This window comes from Eurytemora carolleeae, unplaced genomic scaffold (assembly GCF_000591075.1).
Source record: "Eurytemora carolleeae unplaced genomic scaffold, Eaff_2.0 scaffold293, whole genome shotgun sequence".
Taxonomy (NCBI): domain Eukaryota; kingdom Metazoa; phylum Arthropoda; class Copepoda; order Calanoida; family Temoridae; genus Eurytemora; species Eurytemora carolleeae.
Window position 1 is genome coordinate 87,516 of NW_019396262.1, and position 22,490 is coordinate 110,005.

Sequence of the window (22,490 nt, forward strand, 5' to 3'; positions counted from 1 at the left end):
TTGGTATAAGCTCAGGGTTCTACTTGTTATACCACCCAGGGTTCTACTTAGTATACAGCTCAATGTTCTACTTACAGGGTGTCCCAAAAAACATGGGAATTCAGTGACGAATTGGATATCGTCTTTGTTATGAATTAGCTTTGTAATACCTAATTTCTAAAGCCATAATATCATTATGTCTGCTAGAGTTTATTTTATGAAAAGTGTAAAAGACTGTAAAGATGTGTCTATAATGTCTATGCAAGATGAACAGTGAAGACGGACAAGTTTACACTGTTTGTATACTGCAATTTTCTTGTTTTACGAAGTACAACGTATGCAGTCAAAACATAAACAAACAAAATGTGAACATAGCAGACGAAACTCTTATAAGATTACAACTTTCTCAGTAGGTATCACTATACTAAATCAAAGAATTATTTAAAAAGACGATATCGAATTCGTCACTGAATTCCCATGTTTATTGGGACACCCTGTAGTATACAGCTCAATGTTCTACTTGGTATACAGCTCAGGGTTCTCCTTGGGTATACAACTCAGGGTTCTACCTGGTATACAACTCAGGGTTTTACTTGGTATACAGCTCAGGGTTCTACTTGCTTTACAACTCAGAGTTCCACTTGGTATACAGCTCAAGGTTCTATTGCTTTACGACTCAGAGTTCCACTTGGTATACAGCTCAAGGTTCTACTTGCTTTACCACTCAGAGTTCCACTTGGTATACAGCTCAAGGTTCTGCTTGCTTTACAACTCAGAATTCCACTTGGTATACAGCTCAGGGTTCTAATTGCTTTACAACTCAGAGTTTCATATGGTATACAGTTCAAGGTTCTACTTGCTTTACGACTCAGAGTTCCACTTGGTATACAGCTCAGGGTTCTAGTTGCTTTACAACTCAGGGGCCCACTTGATAAATAGCTCAGGGTTTATTTAGTTCACAGCTCAGAATCAATTTTAATTGCCTCCCTTAGAATATATACGATTACTATTTCCCGCTTTTTCACCCCTCTTGGAGTTAAAAGTATGTACCGAATGTACTGTACACTTCGTGTAGTGTACAGCAAAGAGTTAAGAAAACAAGGACTGCAGATTTAAACAAAACAAAAACTGACGTTTCAAATATTTTTTCTATGTTGCAACTTAGAAGTATAATGGTTTTGAATTTACTAACAACAAAGTTTAAAAATTTCAAGTTCTTAAAAACAAGCAGTCCTTGCTTTTATTTTACCTAATTGTTCAACACACCCATCCCCGGCCCCATTGGAAGTTTTGTTGTTTAAAAATATATTCAACCTAAAATTATAAAATATTTTAATCGAAAATTATGTCTAGTTTTTCCAGTCTTTGTTATTTGTTATTGTTTGTATTTAAATCGTACTGCAGATCCTGAAATCAGGTTCTACATTTAAAAACAAGTATAAATAAACACAGCCAGCTGATGTTTGGGTAGTTAGTTGCAAGCATGGAAAGGTTGAGGATGAGAGGTTTAAGATTGTGTTTACTCCTAAGTATTCCTGCTTTAGTGTATTCTGCTGCTACTCATGGTAGGTTTTGCTTTTTACCTAAAACAGATATTTAATTAATTAGCCCCAGTAACCCTCCAATAAAAGATAGCAATGTCCAATTCACAACGATACCTATAAAATCTTTGTCTGATTAAGTGTGAATTGTTTAATTTATTTGTAACTTCTTCCATTTTGTAAAATTTTAAATGCGGTCTTTTTGTTAATGTGCTACTGCAGGAAAACATATTAGATTTTTAAGTGGGAAAATGGAAATATATACCCTAATCAGTATGAAGGGTACTGTTGTGAATCTTATGCCTTCAATTTTTGCAAGGAAGGATACTTTAAAACTAGTTGACTGTTGTGTTTCAGGGGGGGGGGGTAGTTTGCGTTTTTTCACATTCTTCAATTTCATTTATGTGCAGTTCTAAATATAATGATTTAAATTTTTTTGTTTGATTTTCAACCTTAATTGTTTTAAAAATCTTACTTCATTTAGAGACTTCTAAGCTTTATTTAACATAGGTAAAGACAGGGTTTATATTTTAGATCAACCTGCGAGTAAAATATCTCGCCTTTAAATGGGATTTATCTCGTTTCTTTTAACATTCGACATTCAAATTGCTGTTATATTTTACATTCATACGTGGATCAATCTATTTCAACATATATATTCTATACTTTGTTTGTCCGTTTGTATTCAAGATTTCAGTCATTCCAAATTTTTGTGTGGGACCTCACATGACCCCAGAGCCTGTTCTCTCCATAGAAAGTGGTCGTGTAGTTCACGTACTTTAAGGGACGATATGTTGGCCGCTAGATGTCTCATGCTTAATTCTTATCTGATAGTTCTAAAAATCCGCAAAATTTTGTTTCTATAGAAGAGAAAATGCTAGAATATTGGACATTTTTCAAAACAATATAGACGCTTCGCGCCCTGCTGACCTGATCATTTAAATTTTTCATTGGTTTCAGAGACCAGGCGTAAGCGAAGTGTAGATTACGGGAACCAATATTCTTCTGGTTATACATCACAACCTTCATACTACGGACATGTAAGTACTTAATGAAAACTTTATTCAATGCGTTGGTTTTGGTGCAATGGACGATCTATAGCTTTAGGTGTTCAGATGCATTGGGTAATTTGTAATATCCCGTTTTTTTTGTAGTTTTTACTTAATAACTATACAGGGCTACAATGGCGACTCCGACTACTGGAATAGATATGAGAACTTTGTGGCCGGTCAGGCTCTGTTTGGACAAGACCTCGGAGTAAAGAGACCAAGAGTTGATTACTATGACGCTCACAATAGCGGTAAGAGATTCGACTTATTGATGTTTTAAATTACTTTCTCACGTTTGGTTTTTTAGAATTCATGGGATACCTGAAAAACAATGGTTTCTACGGAGCTTACGATTCTCTTCGATCCAAGGGGAATGGTTTATGGAAGCAGTATGGTTATGCTCTGTATGGAAACAAGAACGGCAAATCTTACAGAAAGAAGAGAAGTTTAGGATATGGATACTCAACACCATCATCTTGGTACGGAGCACAGCCTGGATATGGGTCTTATGCTGGGTATGGTTCCAAGAACGGATATGGCTCTCATGCTGGTTATGGCTCTCCTAGTTATGGCTCTCCTGCTGGTTTTGGCCCCAAGTATGGTTCAGTTTATGGATCCAGATCTAGGTATGTCCCGAGGTATGTTGGATATGAATATCCAAGGAAGCTGGCCTATGGTCCTCCACCCCACGGTGAAGGCTACAGCAACCACAGAGCAGGCTATGCTACTCCAACAGAGCACGGAGAAGGATATTCTTCTGCAGCAGGTTATGGAGAAGAGCAAGATCGTGAATATCATGCCGGTCCTGAAGATTACAGTTACACTGCGCATCAAAAGTACAATTATTATATACCAAACGGCGCTATCTATACTGGGCAACATGATCCTATTCCTAGTGCGTATATACCTTCTCCTAAACCTTCTAGTGGTTCTAAGCCTTCAGATAGTAAACACAAAAGTAAGAGGTCAATTAGCTACGGGGGCTACGGAGATCATGGTGGCTATTCCGGTTACGGTGGCTATTCCGGTTACGGTGGCTATTCCGGCCATGGTGGCTATGGCAAGCGCCATTACAGCAATTACCCCTGGACCGGCGGCGTGTTTTATAATAAAAATTTGAACTATGACGCCTGGAATATTGGAAACATACTTCAAGATAAAGCATCGCATGGATATAATAATTATGGTTATTAATTTGTGGTTTTATGATTTCAATAAATTTTACACTTGTATCGGTTATTTACTTTTTTATTTAAAGGTTATGAATTTTTGCATCTATCCATACATTGATTTTCTGATAAGACAATAGCCTACTGATGGGGTTTTAATTTGTGGAACAGGGTAAGGCAGGCGGCCATAAGCCGCAACCGTTTTCTCTTCCGTGCCACACCAACTTTGTTGTCTTCCGGCAGTCATTAGCCACAACCATTCGGTCTTCCATGCTGCAACATTTTCGTTTTTTGGCAATTATTTCATTGTTAAATGGTAAATTTGGCGTATATAAATTGCGATTTACAAAAATCCAGCTAAACATGCAAGATCTTTATAATTAAAAATAATGTAATGATGATTTGAAACTTACCTTAAATGTTTTTTTTCAAGTATAAATTGTTGAACGGTTTCTTGCGCACTAGATATATATATAGAGCAGCAGATACCAACAAAGGTTGAGACGGAAAAGACCTGAAACTCTTTAAATATGATAATTCTAGGAATAAACAAGTCTTTTACCTTAAATAATTTTTTTATCGCTTATTTAAGAAACAAGTTCACAGTTGCAGGAAATAATGAATTTAAGGAAAAGATTATTTATCTTCCGAACAGTCGTCTCTGAAGTCTCATCCTTTGTGGGTAACCCTGTACAAAAGATGAATCTTGAGAGAAAACTAAACGGATTTATTTCTTTCATTATACTAACACGCATTCTGCAACTGTAATCTTCTTACTTTCTTTAAATAAATTGGACTTTTTCTTCATAACGGAGATTAGCTCTTAGGTTTTTGAAACAATATAGTCACAGAATTCCCCTTATCATGGTATTTATAAAATGTTGTCTGCCTTTTTAGTACATTTGATATTACCGACGTTTTTTAATTAGGAATTTCGTTCAGATTTTAAACTATCAAATTAGACACATATAAAAAATTCTTTAAATCACGTTTGCCCTTAACTAAATTTTTTTTTAAATCAATACAAAGTGTAATGATTATTCAATTCCTTAATCATTATACTTAAGCCATTTTAAAATCACTCAAAAACCAATTTTGTGATATTTCAAGATGCAATACTCATTCAATTCGTCAAAAATTTCATTGCAAAACAGTTTAAGAATTCAACACACAAAATATCAATCTTAAGTAGAATTTAAAAAATGGTTTGAGTTGTGATTTTTTTTAAATCACACTTTAAAGGCCTTAAAAATAACATTTTAAAAAGTAGTTTTACCCGGAAAAGTCAAATGTGGTGGTACGGAAGGGGAAATAGTGGTGGCTCATGTCTGCCGGAAGAGAAAAAAGCTCATATGTGGCACGGAAGGGGAAATAGTGGTGGCTCATGGCCGCCTGCCTTCCCCCGCTTTTAATGTAAACATATATTTGATATCATTATTTATAATTATACAATATATATCGATCCTATGAAAATATAGATACTTTTTAAGAAACGTTTCCATCTTTTTTCACCCAGTCATTATTAAGAGGAAGTGTCTGATGAGTCCAATTAACCCTATCCCCGGTGAGCCCGAAATTTAAAAGAGTGTCGTTGAACGAAACTACCGAGTTTCTTTTCTGGGGTCTTAGCATTTGTGTAGATTTTGATTTAAGAGATTCGAAAAAAATGGAGAATATAAACAACTTGAAAAAATAATATTTCATTACAAGAATATTGATATTCACAAAACTACCTAACCCCATTCGCGAAACCCGGGTTTTAAAACTGGTTTTCATTACGATACTCTGTCTTAAGTTTTGGGCTCCGGGGTACTTGAAAACCAGGATACGCTGGGGGGGGGGGCAATTTGACCCCCCCCTCTAAATCCCATGTTTTATGTCCAAATATGACAAATGATACATCATTAGAAAGCTCTTGTGCTCTACTTTTAGAATCTGCAAAAAAATTTGCAAATTTGCGAAAATTGAATTTTTTATCGCAAAATCCAGATTTATAGTAAAAATGTTTGCAAAAAAAAATTTGTCCAAAAAATGACAAATTATACATTTTTGAAAAGCCCTTGACCATGCCATTTCAAATATGCAGAAATTTTTGCAAAATTTTAAATAACCTGATTTTTAATCAAGAAAAACTAAAAATGTGCAAATTTCCTTTGACAGGTTTTTTGCAAAAAATTTGCAATTTTTTTTTCGCAAAATTTGTGCAATCCGTTTCCTTATGTCATAGGCTTTCCAAAAAGCTAAATTTTATCAAAATCTGACAAGTGAAAGTGGGTCAAAACAAAGATTTAGTTTGCTACAGGCAAAAGCAGTCATTCAGGCAGTGTGCCTGAGGACTCAGGCAGTTAGTATTAAAGCCCGGTTTTAGGCCTAAAGGGAGGGCTTTGGGAATGTAAGAAAAGTCAGAAAATTTCAACAGCCTCAGACCAATGCTTTTTGAGTTATGTAGAAAAAACTACAGGGGGGGGGTCAAATTGACCCCCCCCCAGCGGGAATAGGGTTAAGAAAATTTGATAAATAATTTTATTAACACTTGTTTTATGGAAGTGTGTATATGATCGAATATACATAGATATAAAAAGGTATCAATATTTTTAAAAAGTGCCCCACCCCACCCTACACAAATTCGTACGACCCTGAACCTACACTCTTAAATTTTGAACAACATTCTTATATCTTCTGTAATTTTGAAATCACTCAAAATTCAAGCCACATTTTGGAAATGGAGGTGTATTTTTCGACCTACGCAAATCCGCTATACTCCACTTCTGACCTACGCTAAATTCGCTATACTACACATCCGACCTACTAGCACGTGGTTTTACAGCTGCTATATGGACTTGTGGCCGCAGCGCCCGGCCCCCTAGCCTGTCCTAGCCGCTGCGCTCGGTCCCCTAGCATATGTCCTAGCCGCAGCGCTCGACCCAGAAATTGTGTTAACCTGACCTAAACATCAAATAATACAAAAATAAACAGCTGGCGTATGTCCGATATTGCAGTAGGTCGTAAAGTTAGTAGGTCAGAAGTTTAGTAGGGGGGATGTTGCGTATAGACGATGTAACATTACCTTTGGAAATGCCTATATTTCGTGGGACTTCGATTCTGTAGTAGAATCTGGTATTAGAAACCGAGTTACATGAAATGTTAAAGAACATTTTCTAAATATCAGCAGAGTAAAAATATTATTTAGTATAATATATTTAAAATTCTATAATCATTTTTTTAGACTCACACCTTCAAATATATTTGGACTCTAAAAAGAAAACGGGGTTTCATTCATCGATTATCTCTTAAATTCCCCCTCTGGAAAACTAAGGTACATTTTATCGATTTTTGTACGCCCAAAATCCATACAGCACTTCACATATGGTACTCGCCGCCCCCCATCAACCAATCAGAGTAAAGCTGAGATCAGGCGACCAATAGGAGAGCCAGGCGTTTCTCTCAGCTTTGTTTGGGTAAGAAGGCCGTGTCTGGGCAGTGAGTTTTGCTCTTTTGGGTGGACAGGAGTAGGGTATTACACAGTTAACATCTCTGATTGATTACAACCAAGTTACAGTAAAAAGGTGTAAACATTACTCCGTACATCCGTCCCAAGTTCTCAACCCTTTCTCAGGAGATGGAGTGAAAACCAGTTGTTCAACACGTTTACTTCTTCCTTTAAAGTAGAGGGGGTGAACCCCTCTAGCCCCCATCTGGCAGCCATGACCCCCCTTTTCTCAGGATACCCTTTCCAGGGCCAGGGCCGGGTTAACCAGCTCGGAGGTGTATTTATCAATGGTCGACCTCTACCTAATCATATAAGATTGAAGATTATAGAGATGGCTGCTGCTGGAGTAAGACCTTGTGTTATTAGTAGACAGCTCAGAGTCAGCCATGGTTGTGTTTCTAAAATATTGAATAGGTAATGGAAAAGAGAATTTTCATGTATTCAATCAGATTTTTTTTGTTCACAACGGTACCCTTAAAAGCTTTGCCCTGATCAAGTATGAATTATGATAGCAATGTTTATAATTTTAAACTACTCATTTTTAATTGTACTTTTTCTACAATTATACTGCAGGAAAAAATACTGGAATTATCTGAATTAAAAACTTTTAAAATTAAGAAACGACAATATCTTCCACAATAGAGGTATCATTGGTACCGTTGTGAATCGGGCATTGCTATCTTTAATTGGAATGTCACGCTTAAAAACCCTTTATGAACTATTTCTATTTTTTATTTTGAAGTTTTTATTAATCTAAATAGTTGTGGGAGTTTTATTTTTTCTTTATATACGTGTGCTACGGAGCTGTAAGTTAATTCTGCTTAACTAAATGGAGCTATAAGTTAATTCTGATCAACTAAATGGAGCTATAAGTAAGTTATTTCTGCTCAACTAAATGGAGCTATAAGTTAGTTCTGCTCAACTAAATGGAACTATAAGTTAATTTTGCTCAACTAAATGAAGCTATAAGTTAATTCTGCTCAACTAAATGGAACTATAAGTTAGTTCTGCTCAACTAAATGGAACTATAAGTTAATTTTGCTCAACTAAATGAAGCTATAAGTTAATTCTGCCTAACTAAATGGAGCTGTAAGTTAATTCTGCCTAACTAAATGGAGCTATAAGTTAATTCTGCTCAACAAAATGGAACTATAAGTTAATTCTGCTCAACTAAATGGATCTATAAGTTAATTCTGCTCAACTAAATGGAGCTATAAGTTAATTCTGCTCAACTAAATGGAACTATAAGTTAATTCTGCTCAACTAAATGGAGCTATAAGTTAATTCTGATCAACTAAAGGGAGTTATAAGTTAATTCAGATCAACTAAATGGAGTTCCATTATTTTAATCAGATTTTTTAAAAGCTTTTACTTGGTGTGGTAACAGTTCACCCAATCACATTTCACCCAAAACGTTTCGCCCAATTTTAGGTGAAATAACGTTTCACCCAATAACGTTTCACCCAATTCACGTTTCACCCAATAGTACGTTTCTCTCTATTCCTTTGTTCGAAGGAATTCGTGTTTGTTTCATCAAGGTTTGATACATCATATCCGTTCAAGATTACATTTTTTAACCCATCTAGGTTTGATACATCATATCCGTTCAAGATTACGTTTTTTTAACCCATCTAGGTTTGATAGATCATATCTGTTCAAGATTACATTTTTTCACCCATCTAGGTTTGATACATCATATCCGTTCAAGATTACATTTTTAACCCATCTAGGTTTGATACATCATGCCCGTTCATGATTACATTGTTTTTAACCCATCTAGGTTTGATACATCATGTCCGTCCAAGATTACATTTTATTTTGTACCTACTCTAAAGAATGCACACTGTGCATAAAAAGTTCTGTCTTGTAATGTAATCTTGCTAATAATTACTGTTCAATATACTGAAATGGGTGATCCTGTATTCTGCACTGTTTCAGGTACCAGGAGACGGGGAGTATCCGTCCCGGAGTCATCGGAGGGAGTAAACCTCGTGTGGCAACCCCCGAGGTAGAGAACAAGATTGAAGATTACAAAAGTGAAAATCCGGGAATATTTAGCTGGGAAATTAGAGAGAGATTAATAAAGGTGAGTGAGAGAGAAATCCAATCCATCCTGAATCATGCAACAATAGAACCTGAAGAAAAAGCAACCTAAAACAAAAAATTCATGTATAAAGAACATTCTTATTTACATATTTTAGATTGCTTTTTAAATTTTAACTTTTATTGGTTTTCTCTTTCTCTTCCGTTATTATATTTTTCTACGATTTAAAAATTATTTTCTAATCGTCTAGAGATAATCAGAAAACATTGTTAAGGATGGATTGTGCAACAAGGACAGTGCTCCTAGTGTATCCAGTATATCTCGAGTACTACGGGGTGGAGGACACACACTAGATGGAGATATGGACGGTAGACCTTCTCATTCTATTGATGGAATACTAGGTGAGATTATTATAGGTTAACTCAGGGGTATACATTTTCTAAAATTAATTTTTAAGTGTATAATTGTCCCTGATTTAGAAACACCTGCTTTTTGTTTTGAGTTCCTAATTGTCCCTGATTTAGTAACACTAGATCTTTGGTTTGAGAACCTATAATTGTTTGATTTTTCGAACATTACTTCTTTGTTTTAAGTTTATAATTGTTCCTGATTTAGGAATACTAGATCTTTGGTTTGAGAACCTATAACTGTTCCTTATTTAGGAAAATTAGATCTTTGTTTTGAGTTTATAATTGTTTCTGATATAGAAACACTAGCTCTTTGTTCTTAGTTCTTAATTGTCCCTGATTTAGGAAAAATAGTTCTTTGTTTTGAGTTTATAATTTTCCCTACTTTAGGAACACTAGCTCTTTGTTTTGAGTTTATAATTTTCCCTACTTTAGGAACACTAGGTCTTTGTTTTGAGTTTATTATTGTTCCCGATTTAGGAAAACTAGGTCTTTGTTTTGAGTTCCTAATTGTTACTGATTTAGGAACACTAGCTCTCTGTTTTGAGTTTATAAATGTTTCTGATTTAGGAAAAATAGTTCTTTGTTTTGAGTTTATAATTGTTCCTAATTTAGGAACATGAGCTCTTCGTTTTGAGTTTATAAATGTTTCTGATTTAGGAACACAAGCTCTTTGTTTTGAGTTAATAAATGTTTCTGATTTAGGAACACTAGCTCTTTGTTTTGAGTTTATGAATGTTTCTGGTTTAGGAAAACTAGCTCTTTGTTTTGAGTTTATAAATGTTTCTGATTTAGGAACACTAGTTCTTTGTTTTGAGTTTATTAACCAGATAGTTGCTTGAGGGCATAGTTCACGGGGCTTTATTAATGTGTATATGGCGGGGTCAGATATACACGATAAATTCAGAATATTTAGATCATTTAACTCAAACCTTTATTCAATTAAGGGGTTAATACAGGGCCGGGTCTAGGCTAATTATACTGTATTGTGGTGTGTGTAGTGGTATACCGACACTAAACCATGTAATCTACTGATCCTTATCTTCATTTATCCCAACCAAACCCACTCCATAACTCTTATCAAACATTTTATAATCTTAAGATGGTTTTTTATTCTCTTTATTTAAAGGGACTATAGAGTGGCATGTTCAATTCACAACAGTACCTCTTAAACCTCAATTAAATTAAAACACTGTCGCTTTTCTTTCTAGAACAAGTGTTAAATATTAATAATTTATTTATTTCTCCATGAAGCTTACAACTTACTTTCATGGAGAAACCACACTTTAAATGATTAGTTCTTAGCTAGAAAATTAAGGATATTTTGTTCATCCTTGATCAGACAAAAGTTCAAAAGGTACCGTAGTAAATTTGACATGCAATCTCTAAAGTTTAGAAATTTGACATGTAATCTCTATAGTTTAGGAATTTGACATGAAATCTCTATAGTTTAGAATTTTGACATGCAATCTCTATAGTTTAGGAATTTGACATGCAATCTATATTGTTTAGGAATTTGACATGAAATCTCTATAGTTTAGGAATTTGATATGCAATCTCTATAGTTTAAAAATTTGACATGTAATCTCTATAGTTCAGGAATTTGACATGCAATCTGTATAGTTTAGGAATTTGACATGCAATCTCTATAGTTTAGATAATGATATTTGACCTAAAACCTGGACTTGAAGTGGACTGAAGACTGATTTCTTAATACGATCCTAATCATATATCAGGGGATCGATTAGTATTAAATTATCAGTTATTAGGATCAGATAGATTAATGATCACACGGCACCATTCAATCTTCATTTTCATTAGTTGAAAATATATATTTGTAGATCCAGGGGGTAAAGTAAACATAATCTTACATCTTCGGATCTCTCTTCTCAAATTCAAGATTGACTTTCAGATTTCTTAAACTAACTTTCAGAACACAATTTCTTAAACTTACTTTCAGAACACAATTTCTTAAACTTACTTTAGAACACGATTTTCTTAAAATTACTTATAGAACACGATTTCTTTCACGTACATTGAGAATACGATTTCTTACACTTACTTTCAGAAAGAACACACTTCTTTCACGTACATTGAGAACACTATTTCTTTCACGTACACTGAGAACATGTTTTGTTAAACTTATTTTTAAAACACGATTTTTAAACTTACTTTTTGAACACGATTTCTTAAGCTTACTTTCAGAACACGATTTCTCAAACTTACTTTGATAACACTATTTCTCAAGCTTACTTTTAGAACACTATTTCTTACACTTACTTTCAGAACACGACTTCTTAAATTTACTTTCAGAACACGATTTCTTAAACTTACTTTCAGAACACGATTTCTTAAATTTACTTTCAGAACACGATTTCTTAAACTTACTTTCAGAACACGATTTCTTAAATTTACTTTCAGAACACGATTTCTTAAATTTACTTTCAGAACACGATTTCTTAAACTTACTTTCAGAACACGACTTCTTAAATTTACTTTCAGAACACGATTTCTTAAACTTACTTTCAGAACACGACTTCTTAAATTTACTTTTAGAACACGACTTCTTAAATTTACTTTTAGAACACGATTTCTCAAATTTACTTTCAGACCACGATTTCTTAAACTTTCTTTCAGAACACGATTTCTTAAACTTACTTTCTGACCACGATTTCTCAAATTTACTTTCAGAACGCGATTTTTTAAACTTACTTTCAGACCACGATTTCTTAAGCTTATTTTCAGAATACGATTTGTCTAACTTACTTTTAGAGCACGATTTCCTTCACGTACATTGAGAATACGATTTCCTACACGTAAATTAAGAACATGACTTTTTCAACGTGCATTGAGAACACGATTTATTTCACGCACATTGCAATTTAAACTCAGGTTTATTTTAAGTACAGGACCGACTTTTAATCAGCTAGAGCAATATGTACAGTATTGAACAATAAAAAAGCATTTTTTGACAGCAAAACGTTAGATTTTGTATTCAATATGTTTATCTATTCAATATATGCAATTTTTGTGCAATGAGATATGTGCACTTTCTTCTTAAAAACTGCCATCTCTCCCTCACTTTAAAGGATGAATTTGCCTTGCTTCTCTCTTCTTGCTCCCCTGATGAGAGTGCAGTGTAGGAAACATCTTGTTTGTTAGTCTGGTTGTAGTTATTAGTTGATGTTAATAGTTGGTCCATATCCCCCTCCTAGACACCCTCCACCCCTCTCTTCATCCTCCCCTTCCACCCCTCTCTCCATCCTCCCCTTCCACCCCTCAAAAATCCATTGTAATTTTAACACAATCATCTTACTAATATTCTCCCTGTGTGGGCGCCGATACTAGGGTTAGAAAGAGATTTTTTTAGAAAAATCAGTTTTTAAGAATATTAATTTTTATTTTTTATTTTATTTACAAATTATCAAAAACTAAATTCAAAATTACATTATTTCGAATAAGAAAAGTTTTTTTGAAATTTTGAAACCCTAACACGGAACTAATCAGTCTCAATGAACAAATATTTCTCTATTGCAACCCTGAATTCCTAGCTCTAGTTGTACTAATGCTTTCCCGAGACCCCAACCTCAAATCTGGTTGGAAATTAGAGAATAATTAAAGAGTCGGGGGAGGGGAGGGGGGTTAAAATATGAAAACAAGTTTATCACGAATATAATTTAGGGTTGAATAAAATAAAATTATGCCACGGCCTTGGTCTGAGTAAAAATTCAAATTTAAAACGTATTTTCTATAGAGAAGAGATCTAAAAAGACTTCGACGACAAAATAACACAGCATCGTACAAATGCTCGATAAGTTTGACACAGAAAGGAGACAATTTTCTCTTGTTGATTATAAGAAAAATAAAGAGGAAAAAATAAAACAATGATCTTGTGAAAATTAGCATCAGAATTTGGTTTCAATCTAGAGTAAATCCGCGCAAACGATTATGAAAAAATCGTTCGGCGGGAGGGGGTAGGATTGGTTAGAGGCAGTTAGAGGGTGTTAGTTATATGTTTGATATTCAAGGAATGCCGGTGATATGTCTGTGTAAAGAATGTTTGGTTTGAATAGAACGGATAGTAGAGAAGATATTGATACTATAGATGATCAAGGTTCTTATTCCTCTTCTAGACACTAGCTTTGACATGTTACATGAAAGAAGCCGACCTAGGTCTATGCATACCATGAACCTGGCTTTATAGCTAAACCTATGCACACCCCCTCATTGAAAAAATAGGTATCCTTCAGTTCATATGAAAAGGAGAGATTCGCATTATTCAAAAATTAAATCAAATAATTTATAAAATAATTATAAAAACTAAAAATCTATGAAATACAGTGAGACCCAGAAAAGTTTGGAATAGAAAAACGACTTTTAGAATTCGTTTTGACTTTAAATATTCTAATGAACATGAGGTAAAGCAATTTTGCAGTGTTGACAGACCCATTCAACTTGATAAATGATTTAATGAGTTACTAGTAAACTTTGTAACAACATCAAATACAACATCAAATAAACGTAACAATTGCTAAATGGCCGCCTTCTATTCCACAGTTTTCTGGTTCTCACTGTAAAAGTACACAATAATACTTTCGAGTACATGAATTCGTTTAATCCCTTACATATCTTTTCTCTCTGATCTTCTTTATATATGAACTTACCAGGATAATTAATTACACGTCTGGTAAAGTAACAGCTGTTTCTGTCTAATTACAAAAAATACAAGGCAACAGATTCAAATTTTCTCCAGGTAGGCAAAGGATAGTATAATAATATACTAGTTGGTTATGTAACAGGTCCTTATATTAATCCAAGTACGTATGGTAATAAGAAAGTGGTTGCTAGTTATACTGTTATACAGGTAGGTTTATGTTACTGGTAGCTATATTACACCGGGTAGGTATATGTAACTGGTTGCTATTTATACTTTTATGCAGGTAGGTTTATGTTACTGGTAGCTATTTTACACCGGGTAGGTTTATGTAACTGGTAGCTATATTACACCGGGTAGGTATATGTAACTGGTTGCTATTTACTTTTATACAGGTAGGTTTATGTTACTGGTAGCTATATTACACCGGGTAGGTATATGTAACTGGTTGCTATTTATACTTATATACAGGTAGGTTTATGTTACTGGTAGCTATATTACATCGGGTAGGTTTATGTAACTGGTAGCTATATTACACCGGGTAGGTTCATGTTGCTGGTTGCTATATTACACCGGGTAGGTTTATGTAACTGGTTGCTATTTATACTCCGGGTAGGTTTATGTTGCTGGTTGCTATATTACACCGGGTAGGTTTATGTAACTAGTTGCTATGTATACTCCGGGTAGGTTTATGTTGCTATATTACACCGGGTAGGTTTATGTAACTGATTGCTATGTATACTCCGGGTAGGTTTATGTAACTGGTTGCTATATTACACCGGGTAGGTTTATGTAACTGGCTGCTATTTATACTTTTATACAGGTAGGTTTATGTTACTGGTAGCTATATTACACCGGGTAGGTTTATGTAACTGGTTGCTATGTATACTCCGGGTAGGTTTATGTTGCTGGTAGCTATATAACACCGGGTAGGTTTATGTAACTGGTTGCTATTTATACTTTTATACAGGTAGGTTTATGTTACTGGTAGCTATATTACACCGGGTAGGTATATGTAACTGGTTGCTATGTATACTCCGGGTAGGTTTATGTAACTGGTAGCTATATTACACCGGGTAGGTTTATGTAACTGGTTGCTATGTATACTCCGGGTAGGTTTATGTAACAAGTTTCTATTTTACTCCGGCTAGGTTTATGTAACTTGCATATATTTTACTCAGGGTAGGTTTATGTAACTGGTATCTATTTAACTCCGGGCAGGTTTATGTTACAGGATCTTTTTTTACTCAGCAGTGTAGGTTTATCTAAAAGGTATAACTGGTAGCTTTTTTACTCCCGCTAGGTTTATGTAACTGGTTCTTACTTTTTACTCCGGGTAGGTTTCTGTAACGTAACAGGTTCCTATTCTTCTCTGGCTAGTGTGCGTAACATGTTTATATAAAAATTCTGAGAGGTTTTTGTTACAGGTTTACACTAAACTCCGGGTAGATTAAAGTAACAGGTTTTAAATCTACTCTGAGTGTAAGGCATCTGCAGCAGGTTAAACCTTGCTACACTAATTAGTCAAAGTTTACACTGTGCTCGCGTGCACACAAGAATGCTCATGGTGGTCTCACAACCCGTGCATACTTTTCTGAAGGAATAATTGGAAAAATTTGATCCGTCCTGACACGTATTGTGAGGGGTACCTTGAGACATTATAATACAAACCTGACAGATCTGTATCTAGCACCATCCCACCTTTTCTAAACCGTCCTTCATTCTCAAGGAAACCAGGCATTCCACACAAATGCTTTCTTCTTCTTCTTTTAAACTTTGGGTTTCCTTTTCCTACGTTAATAAAATCCCACGAAAGATTCAGATAATTTGACAAACGAGGTAAATTGTAAATTTTATTTCTTTCGAATTTAAGAAATTTAGATTTTAAAGAGACGACTGTACAAAAGGAACTAAAAGCTATACTTTTCTAATCCCTTTATGTTTGGGACCCTGGTCGTCATAATTTTACAAAGGTCGTATATAAGTGATACGAATAGTCTCCTCCTGTTTAAACGTTTGAATAGATAATCTATATAATACAAAGTTATATAAAGTGGTAATCTCTGTTTGTATGTTTGTTTGTATGTATGTCCGATCATAACTCAGTAACAATATCACCGATTTGCTCCAAATTTTGATTGGGGAACTTGGGAAAACCGCGGGAATGTTCTTAGCTTTGTTTACAGAAAAAAATAGCTAAAATCGTAATTTCCGACCAAGTGCGGGGAAACGACGGTAGTAACTATGAGTAGCATGGGCAACGCTGGGTTCTTCAAAATCAAGTAGTGTATGTTATAAAAAATATGTTAAAATATCTAATTATGAATATTTAGGAGGATCTGGGAGCGATGAATCAGACGTGGATACAGAGCCAGGATTAACCCTGAAGAGAAAGGTTCGGAGAGCAAGAACGACATTTAACAGTGATCAGCTGGAGGTTCTGGAACAGTACTTTCAGAAGACTCAATATCCAGATGTATACACGAGGGAGGAGCTGGCGCAAAAGTAAGAATATTTTCTAAAAATAAAATTATAAAAAGTTTCACATTGTATTGTTCTTTTTGCTTAGTTTATTGGAGATGGGAGGGGAGGAAGGAACCAGAGAAAATAGGTTATAATTACATTTTACAACATGTTTTTAAAGAAACTGAGTTCTTGCCAACTACTCTAATGTTCTATTCCGTATATCTTTGCAAACCAATGTTGTAGACCTTAGATATTTCAAACAATTAATCCTGTTAGATAAAATATCAAAGGTTGCACAGATATAGGTATTAGAAAATATGAGTTTGTGGCAAGAACTCAGTTCCTTTATTCGGTAATTTTTTAAGAATTACTTTTGATTTGATCTTTCCGCTACTTTTTCTCTATTTAGTTTATTAACCTTTTTTCTCTGGTTTTTAAAAGAGGTGCAAGGGATTCCTTACATTTGAAAGTTTTAAATTTGTTTATATTTCAGAACTAAATTGTCTGAGGCTCGGGTTCAAGTCTGGTTCAGTAATAGAAGAGCTAGACTGAGGAAAACGTTGTCTTCAACTGGATCCTCATCCTTTTCCGGAGGTTTGAGTTCTCCTAGTCCTGGACTCAACTACGGAGCTGAGTCAACCTTCTCCAGTCATGGTTATCAGTGGCCAACCAACCCCTACCTTAACTATGGATATTGTCAGGTAAACTTCGAATATTTTTTATATTTTTCTAAATTTACTTTTGTAAATTTTGTCTTCATTTTTTTCATTAGTTTCGTAATTTTCGTTTTCTATTTTTGTATGTAATGATTTTTTAGGATAAGAGCAGTATGGGTCACTACTATCAGGGATCCCAGGGATGGCCTGTTGGGAAGAGTAAGGATGGAATGAGTGGGATGAGTAAGGATGGAATGAGTGGGATGGGTAACATGACGAATCCCTGGGCTGGAGCTGCAGTTCTATCCCAGGAATACAACTCGTAAGTTCCATCATTTATTAGTTTTTTGTTTTGAATTCTTATCTGGTTTAATCATATGTCAGCTCCAGGTACATCTGAAAGGTTTGAACAGCAGAATTGTCAAGAGAGAAGAGATTTTATTCAAGAACGATTTCTTTTAAGATCAATGATTTTACATTTTAAATATTTCATCTTCATACTCTTGTGAAAACTGAGACGTCCTTCAAAACATATAAAATAGTCTAAATAAGTGTAAAAGTCTATAAAGCTATATTCAAATTTTCTCCTAAACGATTTAAAAGAAATTTAATAGAATTAAAACGATACCTCTTCAACTAGAATTTATGAATCGACGTTTAAGAATTACAGGTTTCATTTCCAGAATATTCATAATTTTCGATTATAAATTTTCTGAAACAAAACTTGTGTATTTTAGGAGCAAAAATGAGCTAGAAACTTGACGTGATTTATATCATTTTATAATGAAAACGTCGAAGTATCATATCTGTTGTGAATATTTAATGGCAAACTTTATTTAAGAATTTTTATAAATTTTGATGAAAATAAACGATAAGAATGTGTTAAAATTAAGTTATTGATAAATATTATTCTTTTACAGATTGTTGGGTGGAAGTATGCAGGGAACCGGATATCCGGTTCCTGGTCAATCCTCCGCCTCAGCCGGATCCTTCCAGACCGATCCGAAATATCTGGGTCAGTTGATGATGAACCCGGATCCTAAATATCTGGGTGGTTTGGTAGATCCCGGAGTACAGTCCCAGATGGAAACCAAATATTCAAACCATCTAAACTCCGGAGAACCAGAGTCCAAATATCATTCCAACCCTGAGAGTAAATATCAGAGTTCAGAAGATAAATATCATCAGAGTCAGGAGAAACAACAGCAGCAGCAGCAACAGTATTTAGGACAGCTAGCAGCTGCTTCAGGATCAATGATGTGCAGACCTGTACACTAGTTACAGTGCAGTAACTGTACACTAGATGCAGTACAGTAACTGTACATTAGTTACAGTACAGTAACTGTACATTAGTTACAGTACAGTAACTGTACACTATTTAGTGTACAGTAACTGTACATTAGTTGCAGTACAGTAACTGTACACTAGATGCAGTACAGTTAACAAAACTGCGCCCGTACACTTTATGTACAAGCTCAGTAGTTACAGAACATTAGAAATTCATACATAAGTGAATTACTCATAGAATTGTCAAAGTACAGCTAACTGACCATTTTAAAGAAAACAAGATCTGAAAATGAACTTACACTAGATCTGTACATTGTACGCTTTGGACTCAACTACAATTTAATAAGGAACTCATTCAAGTGACCAGTGTAGGCAATCCCTAAAATTCATTCAGATTTATCAGTGATTAAACCTTGAAATAACTTCTAATTATACAGTATAGTTAACATATCAATTAAATTATCTAAATTTAAAAATGAAAAACTTTTCATCTTTAAGTTTAGAATTCATGTCATATCATATGTCCGATTATTGATGCCAGTTTGAACCATCTTTATATGTTTGTTTGTGCCATATTTATGTAAAAGTGCCAAAACTATCAATAATTCTATTTATAATATTAAAAATAAAAGAAAATGTTGAAATAAACCAACTCTTGTGTAGAATGAGTTCAGTGGTCCAAACCTTCCACACTCCTGTTTGCCGAGTCCAATCAGAGTACAGTTATGTGTTTGTTGTCTATTCTGAACCAATATAAATAGTATGGCGGTAACATCTACCTTTCTATCTATCTCATTATCCAATTAGAGATATGAATCCTTCAATCGGCGCTATATTTACTTCTACTGAAATCATTGTGTGAATGGTCTTGCAAAACAACTGTTAGGATTCCTCCTTTAAAACTAAAGTTGTAAACACCTGCTTTACAGGTATGAAATGTAAATCTCTAGGGCTACAAAACAGTGTAAGGCCAAGGTGTTGTGACACCTAGGAGTTGACCCGTTCTTGAAAATTGATTCAACTTTTATAATGATTTTGGTTCTATGTGTACTGGTTGGATAAATGTTGAATATCGTGCTAGAAGTAAGATTGGTGTTTGTAGCGGTGCAATCCAAATTATAGGAGTTAGGTAGACCAGTCCTTGCTCAGGGTTAGTGTATCAAGGTTTTCAACCCTCTCTTCAACCTCTGGGTGGTCCTGGAGATACGGAGATGCATATTCATAAATGCATCCATATTGGATCTTAGATGAATCATGAAAACGCTTAAAAATGCATAATTGTGCATAAATTGTTTATACATGTGAATCACATCAAATCAAAGTTAATTCAATTTTAGAATGAGATCTTTCATGTTTTCTATTTCAACACTTTTTGAGCCAAGATCTATTAATGAGATAAATAAGGTTTCCAATCCCTACATGAAACCAATCCTTTCCTCGCTCATAGATGTAAAAAGAAAATTAGAGAATCTACGAGGTCACAAAGCCCTCTTTAATTATATGATAAATGGCTTCCTATAAATTTAGAATTGAAATTTTACATATCACCCTAAATGCTATTAGATGAGAGATCGTGGGAGTTGCGTTCGACGCGCAGTTTCTTCTGTTTGATTTCAATCGCATTTTGGTCTCTAATTCAACAATCAATAAACGTCTTTTTATAGTTTTCATTATTATTATTAAACAAACAAAATATAAATCTCTATTCAGCAATCACCAGTCCGTCTAGGCAGCTCTCTCTTTTAGAACTTTGACTTTTTATTCAAAGCATTGATTTCATGGAGCACTCCATTATACAGTTACACGTTAGATTCACAATGGTACCATTAAAATCTTTCAATGTAAGCAACAATATTTTCAACAATTTCAATTCAAAAAGAAAGAGCCACAAGGTTGTGAATCAGAAAATATTTTGATCTTACGTCGACAATCAACTTATAAACTATAACAATGTTAATATATTGCAAAGGAATTTTTGATTTATAAGAAAATATAATTCCGAATTAAGCTAAGGAATTGAGTTTTAACCACAAAATCCCTACATATTTGCAATGAAGTCTGTTTGATCAAAATATCAAAAGTTTACACAATCAAGTTGCAAAGATAAAGTGATTCGAAAACCAGAGTTTGTTACAAAGACTCAATTCCTTTCTTATTTTACCTGAAATAATTTTATACGAGAAATATAACAATATAATTACCAAATAGCTTAACAGGAATACAACGAGGACAGCTTTTTTTTTTAAATATCAGTGATTTGTCTCCCATAGATTAAAAACAACAAACCTGGAGGAGTTGTAGCAGCAGTTCCGGTCATATTTGATCCTTCTCCTTGTTCTGGATTTGTAATTGAAGAAGTAGGAAAATATACACTGCACCAAACCAAACTTCTTATTGGTATTTCTGATTTGAATACAACTAAAAACTGGTTTATCAGTTATATTTTATTGTTAAAATACAAATAATTTATAGATTTCAGACAGATTTAAAACTGTGTTGTGTAAAAATCTAAAATCAATCGTGCGCAAAAGATTGTACTTTGCACTGATCTAAATATCTAAACAAATTTTGTGTTATAAAAAATATGACATACAATCAGATTGCTTTAGATCAAGAATAAAAATTGCCAATTCTTCATGAATTACTCAAAGTTAAAGATTTTGTGAATATTCAGATTTCAACTATGATTTTATGTAACAACTAATAACCATCTATTCAATTTTTGTTTTGTGTTTATATCATGATATTGTACCATTTTATCTTCGGTACGAAATAAATCTAGAAAAATAATATATAAATGAAAATAAACTCTCTGTGGAGGGGAGGAAGGCCAACCACAACAATTTCTCGTCCGAGCCACATTCTCCTCATTTTCTCGTCCGAGCCACCTCGAAATCCTCGTCCTTTTAATATTATGTCTAATCCTTCCAGATAAAACTATTTTTTAAGAATAAAGCCACGTTAGGGCATAAATGAAATATCAAATTTTTGTAAATCGAAAAAGAGTTTCTATTGAATTAAAGGTTTTAAGTTTAATGTCTTTAAAAACGTTCACCATTTTTACGCGCATTTTCAGATATTCCTGGTGTAGAATGCCGCAAATAATTCCAAGTTTATAGAACTTCAATCTTTTTTGTTAACTATAGTGAAAACCATAGAATTTTTCCGGGTGGTTCCATGGGGAAAACTATAGGCAGAGGTATGCCGAATATTTCGCTATTTATTTTATATCACGAAGGTTAGCCATTACGGAGGCAGAAGGGATTTAAAATTTACCTAAATAAAGTTTTACATCATTCTCAAGGGCTTGAAGATTCCAACATAGTATAATCATTGCAATACTTTAGTCCATCCATATTTATATATAACGTGGCCAGATTTAAAAAAAAATAGTTTTATCTTCAAGAATTGGAAACTTTTTTACACAAAATAATCAAAGGACAAGGATTCCGAGGTGGTTCGGACGAGAAAATGAGGAGAATGTGGCTCGGACGAGAAATTGTTGTGGCTGGCCTTCCTCCTATCCTCTGTGTCCTTTTGCCAAATAATTTCGCACAGACCGTGTAAATTTTTGCAAAGAAAATTGCAGGACGAAGAAACACAAACCAAGGATGTTAAATATTAACAGAACTTAACCTGTTCCCATTGGACACGCAGGCAAAACCAAAATATGTTTTTACAAATTCCAAAAACTGTGAACTCATGAAACTATGACCCGAATTTTCATTGGATCATTAGATGTAAAATG

The 22,490-nt window shown here is 34.2% G+C and overlaps 2 protein-coding genes across 3 annotated transcripts; both read left to right on the top strand.

The window, feature by feature from the left end:
* The first annotated feature begins 1,435 nt into the window (after nt 1–1,435).
* LOC111699608 (shematrin-like protein 1) lies at nt 1,436–3,801 on the top strand. Its single transcript, XM_023470319.1, has 4 exons — nt 1,436–1,544; nt 2,481–2,560; nt 2,697–2,820; nt 2,877–3,801. Exons 1-4 carry the CDS (start codon nt 1,463–1,465, stop codon nt 3,761–3,763), a joined length of 1,173 nt encoding a protein of 390 aa, XP_023326087.1. The 5' UTR covers nt 1,436–1,462; the 3' UTR covers nt 3,764–3,801.
* A 3,327-nt stretch (nt 3,802–7,128) lies between these two features.
* Nucleotides 7,129–19,329, top strand: LOC111699611 (protein gooseberry). 2 transcript variants are annotated; one of them, XM_023470322.1, is made up of 7 exons: nt 7,129–7,642; nt 9,167–9,314; nt 9,547–9,673; nt 16,667–16,838; nt 17,293–17,500; nt 17,617–17,777; nt 18,376–19,329. In XM_023470322.1, exons 1-7 carry the CDS (start codon nt 7,443–7,445, stop codon nt 18,731–18,733), a joined length of 1,374 nt encoding a protein of 457 aa, XP_023326090.1. In that variant the 5' UTR covers nt 7,129–7,442; the 3' UTR covers nt 18,734–19,329. The 2 variants fall into 2 exon arrangements, with proteins under 2 accessions (XP_023326090.1, XP_023326091.1); XM_023470323.1 differs by having other exon boundaries at nt 7,131–7,642; nt 9,167–9,236.
* Nucleotides 19,330–22,490: the final 3,161 nt, after the last annotated feature.

Coding starts and splice junctions, on each gene's coding strand:
- LOC111699611 (XM_023470322.1), top strand. CDS start 7,443: ATGACCCCCCTTTTCTCAGGATACCCTTTCCAGGGCCAGGGCCGGGTT. Junction 16,839..17,292: donor AGGGAGGAGCTGGCGCAAAA/GTAAGAATATTT, acceptor TTTATATTTCAG/AACTAAATTGTCTGAGGCTC. Junction 17,778..18,375: donor CTATCCCAGGAATACAACTC/GTAAGTTCCATC, acceptor ATTCTTTTACAG/ATTGTTGGGTGGAAGTATGC.
- LOC111699608 (XM_023470319.1), top strand. CDS start 1,463: ATGGAAAGGTTGAGGATGAGAGGTTTAAGATTGTGTTTACTCCTAAGT. Junction 2,561..2,696: donor AACCTTCATACTACGGACAT/GTAAGTACTTAA, acceptor ATAACTATACAG/GGCTACAATGGCGACTCCGA. Junction 2,821..2,876: donor CTATGACGCTCACAATAGCG/GTAAGAGATTCG, acceptor TTGGTTTTTTAG/AATTCATGGGATACCTGAAA.